The sequence below is a fragment of the Lactuca serriola genome, chromosome 8 (genome assembly GCF_051521515.1).
Source record: "Lactuca serriola cultivar US96UC23 chromosome 8, Lser_US96UC23_V15, whole genome shotgun sequence".
Lineage (NCBI taxonomy): Eukaryota > Viridiplantae > Streptophyta > Magnoliopsida > Asterales > Asteraceae > Lactuca > Lactuca serriola.
In genome coordinates, this window is record NC_136415.1 from 18,732,132 (window position 1) to 18,733,782 (window position 1,651).

Below are 1,651 nucleotides of genomic sequence, written 5' to 3' on the forward strand. Positions count from 1 at the left end.
CACAGTCACTGGCCATGAATATAACCTATTACTAACGAAAAGGATACAAGGGTAAGATTGAAATTCACCACATACTAGATAAAATCATAGCAACATCATTGAAAAGAAAACAAGAGCAAAATCATGGGGCAAGGGTAAAATTGACCACAAAACAAACATCAAACGACATTGCATAAAACACACACAAAACAACCGTTTAAATTTAACATAATAGTTGAAACAATAGGTCTGACACATGACAACCATTTAAAGTCTACCTAATAGATAAAATCATAGAAAAAGGAAACAAAACATAATCATGTGGCAAGGGCAAAATTGACCAAAAAATTAGAGAATGTCTAACACATGACATAAAAGGATAAGTCTAACACTACTTCTCTTTCTCTATAAGCCTCTTGAGAAACTCCATCTTTGTTTCGTCACTCTTTGGAACCATAAAATTTTGACGAGTTGGTTTCTTTAAAAATACCTCTAACGCTTCTAAATATCCTATTGAGCCTTCTTCAAAACCCAGGAAAGTAGAGACAATTGCCATGCATTCTTCTGTTGTGGGTGACTGTGTGGTTTGTCTTGAGGGTTGAGTGCTCCTTGTTAACAGAACATCAAAAATAGTGTCGAGTTTCTGTTCATATGACGAGTTTGCCATGCTCTTTCCTTCACTTTTTTCTTCACTTTTTTCTTCATTTTTTCCTTCATTTTTTCCTTCAAATTTTCTTTTCTTGTTACGCCTGGGAGTTAATTTTTTTCCCCTCTTATTCATACTAGAACTATCGATTGTGAAAAAAGGATCAACATCATCAAATAAGAGGACTTCATCAGTATCCTCTTTTCCATCCATAATATCCACAATTTGTACATCATTCGGAGTGTTATTGTCGCCAAATTCGCAAGGTACCTTAGCCTTGTCTCCAATAGCTACAGTATCCTGAAATAAAGCCTCATAATATGTCTGATATACATCCAAATTCTTATCCTTAAACTTAGCAAACTCTTTATCTTCCTATATGTACAAATTTACAATGTCATGGAAAACACAATACAAATAATATATAGTTAGATAAAAAAAATTTAATTATTAACTTTATTTTATCATCCCACCATTCCTTTGATGCTGAGATTGTATTTTTCACGGGATCAACTGAAATTCCCGTTTCTAGTCTTGTTAAATGGTCGTAATATTTGAACTCTTTCCGCATTATGTCCCATTTGTTTTTCATTTGATTTCTGTCCAATTCTTTACCCGTTCGTTCCAAAAGCCTCTTACATATATTTTGGCACACAGCAGATTTGAAATAACTACTCGCTCTATTCCTGTTTTTTAGCTCGGTCATACATTCCTCAAGAAATATCTTGAATGTATGAGGTTCCCAATTAAACCTATTTGTAACTTTCACTTTGGTTGTATCAAAATCCATATCATGAACATTGACAGTGTCCATTACCTATATTAAATCATGATAAGGAATGAAGAAACTTCAACCTACTGTTGAATAAACATAGGCAGCGGAATTTGTATTGAATTTATGAATACAAATAACAATCAATACCATCAATAATAGCAAATAACAGCAACAACAATTGATGAAGAAAATCAACAATAATCACAGGGGCAGTTTCTGGAACAAAAAAAACACACACAAACACAATCGTG

The 1,651-nt window shown here is 33.3% G+C and overlaps 1 protein-coding gene across 1 annotated transcript; it reads right to left on the reverse strand.

Moving 5' to 3' along the window:
• Positions 1-370: 370 nt before the first annotated feature.
• Positions 371-1,439, reverse strand: LOC145066678 (Myb/SANT-like DNA-binding domain protein). The gene is made up of 3 exons (XM_079013961.1): positions 1,131-1,439; positions 763-1,000; positions 371-678 (listed from the first exon to the last, which is right to left on the reverse strand). Exons 1-3 carry the CDS (start codon positions 1,437-1,439, stop codon positions 371-373), a joined length of 855 nt encoding a protein of 284 aa, XP_078870087.1.
• Between the last annotated feature and the right edge of the window lie 212 nt (positions 1,440-1,651).

Bases quoted from the DNA above. Each gene is read 5' to 3' on its own strand.
- LOC145066678 (XM_079013961.1), bottom strand. From the start codon at position 1,439: ATGGACACTGTCAATGTTCATGATATGGATTTTGATACAACCAAAGTG. The intron at 1,001-1,130 runs GTGAAAAATACA...TTGTACATATAG, and splicing joins CGGGAATTTCAGTTGATCCC to GAAGATAAAGAGTTTGCTAA. The intron at 679-762 runs GTATGAATAAGA...GAAAAAATGAAG, and splicing joins TTTCACAATCGATAGTTCTA to AAAAAAGTGAAGAAAAAAGT.